The 3,820-nt window shown below is 41.6% G+C and overlaps 1 protein-coding gene across 1 annotated transcript in view; it reads right to left on the bottom strand.

The window, feature by feature from the left end:
• LOC123017177 (potassium voltage-gated channel subfamily KQT member 1-like) overlaps positions 1-3,820 on the bottom strand; it is a 485,580-nt gene that overhangs the window by 435,507 nt on the left and 46,253 nt on the right. The window contains exons 7-8 of the mRNA XM_044418339.1: positions 472-582; positions 214-309 (exon numbers count right to left, since the gene is read on the bottom strand). Coding sequence (XP_044274274.1) covers positions 214-309; positions 472-582 — 207 coding nt within the window. The remainder of the gene's footprint in view (positions 1-213; positions 310-471; positions 583-3,820) is intronic.

The following is a 3,820-nucleotide window of genomic DNA, read 5'->3' as shown; positions in this document are numbered from 1 at the left end:
ATTTTTGCCCTTTTCTCCAGTTTCTCTGAGATCCCATGGCCCTCCTCTCCCCTCACACAAAAGGGGATGGGCACCTGCAATTAGGCTTACTAAGTCCCTAGTTAAAAGCAACACAATTCTGGCAGATAGCACTCTTTGTGATTCTCTTTCTTGGGAGGGTGAATTGTTACAAACTTCTGTTTATTTTATCTTATTTTATAATCAAAGTTTTACCTGAATTAGAGATGCAGCTGCAGGTATTTGCCTGTTAAAATGTTTTTGACGTTGCTTCTGTTGTACTTTAAGTGCAAAGCCAGAACCAAGAATCCCCTGAAAATAAACACAGTCATTTGTTAGAGACTTCCTTAAAACTTTATGTAACAGCAACAATCTGAGGTGTGGAATTCCCAATAAGCTAGGTAGGATTTGCACATCAAGCACATAAGCAACATTTAGAAATTGATTTAATAACTGTTTTATATTTCCACTCACCGCTGGAAGGGCAAAGAAAGAGATGGCAAACACAGAGAAACAGGATGCTATAGTCTTGCCTATCCAAGTCTGTGGCACCTTGTCTCCATAGCCAATAGTTGTGACTGTCACCTATAGAAGAGGTGAAAAAGGGTTAGCAGAAAGGCTACCTGAAAGTGGAGGCACAAACATATCTTTTTATAGATGATTTAGAAAGAAATTGCCAAGCATTCTTTTTAGGTCTTCCTAACCCTTTCCTATCTCAAGCTCCCGAAAAACCAGTTCTGCTGGTCTGTGCACAGCTGAACACTGTTCCAGCTGGTTAGCGGTTCTGAAATCAAGGCCACTCAAAGCATGCCATGAAGGCAAGGGGACATACAGAATAAGCATTCAATTCACTGCTCAAAAGTATTTTCTCATAATATTCCCATACTATTTTACACTCATTTATTAATATTTATGAATATCTATGAATCAAGACAAGCTGGATGTGGTCAAAGAAGAGATGACAAGACTGAACATCGACACCTTAGGAATCAGTGAACTAAAATGGACAGGAATGGGTGAATTTAATTCAGATGACCATCAGGTATACTACTGCAGACAAGAATCCCTCAGAAGAAATGGAGTAGCCTTCATAGTCAATAAAAGAGTAGGAAACACAGTTGTTGTTGTTAGTCACGAAGTCGCGTCCGACCTATCGAACCACATGTACAACACTCCTCCAGGCCTGACTGTCCTTCACCATCCCCCGGAGTCCACTTAAGTTCACACCGACTGCTTCAGTGACTCCATCTTGCCACCTCATTCTCTGCTGTCCCCTTCTTCTTTTACCATCAATTGTTCCCAGCATTAGGGTCTTCTCCAGGGAGTCCTTCCTTCTCATTAGGTGGCCAAAGTATTTGAGTTTCATCTTCAGTATCTGGCCTTCTAAAGAGCAAACAGGGTTGATCTCCTCTGGGATTGACTGGTTTGATCTCTTTGCAGTTCAAGGGACTCGCAGGAGTCTCCTCCAGCATCACAATTCAAAGGTCTCAGTTCTCCGGCACTCAGCCTTCCTTATGGTCCAGCTTTCACAGCCATACATTGCAACTGGGAAAACTATAGCCTTGACTATACGCACTTTTGTTGGCAGGGTGGTGTCTCTGCTTTTTAGTATGCTGCCTAGGATTGCCATAGCTTTCCTTCCCAGGAGTAAGCATCTTTTAATTTCTTGGCGGCAGTGATCTTGGAGCCCAGGAAAACAGAATCTGTCATTACCGCCATTTCTTCCCCATCTATTTGCCAGGAAGTGAGAGGATCAGATGCTATGATCTTAGTTTTCTTAATGTTGAGTTTCAAGCCAACTTTTGCACTCTCCCCCCTCACCTGCATCAAGAGGCTCTTTAGTTCCTTTTCACTTTCTGCCATTAGAGTGGTATCATCTGCATATCTGAGGTTATTGATATTTCTCCCAGAAATCTTAATTCCAACTGGTGATTCATCTAGGCCCGCCTTTCGCATGATGTGCTCTGCATATAAGTTAAATACGCAGGGCGACAGTACACAGCCTTACCGAACTCCTTTCTCAATTTTGAACCAATCAGTCGTCCGTGTCCATTTCTGACTGTTGCTTCTTGACCCGCATATAGGTTTCTCAAGAGACAAATAAGATGGTCTGGTACTCCCATCTCTTTAAGAACTTGCCACAATTTGTTGTGATCCACACAATCAAAGGCTTTAGCATAGCCAATGAGCAGAAGTAGATGTTTTTCTGGAACTCCCTAGCTTTCTCCATGATCCAGCGTATGTTGGCAATTTGATCTCTAGTTCTTTTCCCTCTTTGAAATCCTGCCTGTGCTTCTGGTATTTCTCGGTCCACATACTGCTGGAGCCTAGCTTGTAGGATTTTGAGCATAACTTTGCTAGCAGAAGAAATGAAGTAGCCTTCATAGTCAATAAAAGAGTGGGAAAAGCAGTACTGGATACAATCTCCAAAATGACAGAATGATCTCAGTTTGAATCCAAGGCAAACCATTTAACATCACAGTAGTCCAAGTCTATGCCCCAACCACTGGTGCTGAAGAGGGTGAAGTTGACCGGTTCTATGAAGGCCTACAACACCTGCTAGAAATAACACCAAAAAATGATGTGCTTATCATCATGGGGGATTGGAATGCTAAACTAGGAAGTCAAAAGATAACAGGAATAACTGGCAAGTTTGGCCTTTAAATATAAAATGAAGCAAGGCACAGGCTGGTAGAATTTTGTCAAGAGAATACGATGGTCATAGTAAATACTCTTTTCCAATAACCCAAAAGACAACTCTACACATGGACATCACCAAATGGTCAACACAGAAATCAGATTGACTATGTGCTCTGCAGCCAAAGATGGAGCAGCTCTATACAGTCAGTAAACACAAGACCATGAGCTGACTGTGGCTCAGATCATGAGATTCTTCTTGTTGCAAAATTTAGACTTAAACTGAAGAAAGTAGGGACATGCAATAGGCCACTGAGGCATGACCTAAATCATATCCCTGATGAATATACAGTAGAGGTGACAAATAGATTTTAGGAATTAGATCTGATAGAGTGCCTGAAGAACTATGGATGGAGGTTCGCAACATTGTACAAGAGGTAGCAACTAAAACCATCCCAAAGAAAAGGAAATGCAAGAAAGCAAAATGTCTTTACAAATAGTGGAGGAAAGAAGAGAAGCGAAAGGCAAGGGAGAAAGAGAAAGATACATCCAATTGAACTGCAGAATCCCAAAGAATAGCTAGAAGAGATAAGAATGCCTTCTTCAATGAACAGTGCAAAGAAATAGAAGAAAACAATAGAATAGGGAGGACCAGAGATCTCTTCAAGAAAATTGGACATATGAAGGGAATGTTTCATGCAAAGATGGGCATGATAAAGGATCAAAATGGCAGGGACCTAACAGAGGCAGAAGAGATTAAGAAGAGATAGCAAGATTACACAGAAGAACTATACAAGAAAGAGATTAAGGTCCCTGATAACCACGATGGAGTGGCCACTGACCTCAAGCCAGACATCCTGGAATGTGAAGTCAAGTGGGCCTTAGGAAGTCTGAACAACAACAAAGCTAGTGGAGGTGACAGTATTCTAGGTGAGTTATTCAAAATCTTAAAAGACGATGCAGTAAAAGTGCTACACTCAGTATGCCAGCAAATTTGGAAAACTCAACAGTGGCCACAGGATTGGAAAAGGTCAGTTTACATTCCAATCCCAAAGAAGGGCAATGCCAAAGAATGTTCAAATTACCGCACCATTGCACTCATTTCACATGCTAGCAAAGTTATGCTCAAAATCCTACAAGCTAGGCTCCAGCAGTATGTGGACCAAGAACTACCAGAAGTACAGGT

This window comes from Varanus komodoensis, unplaced genomic scaffold, assembly GCF_004798865.1.
Source record: "Varanus komodoensis strain SLA01 unplaced genomic scaffold, ASM479886v1 scaffold9, whole genome shotgun sequence".
Taxonomy (NCBI): Eukaryota; Metazoa; Chordata; class Lepidosauria; order Squamata; family Varanidae; genus Varanus; species Varanus komodoensis.
Note: the sequence above shows the minus strand (reverse complement) of the source record. Positions and strands in the feature narration are given on the sequence as shown.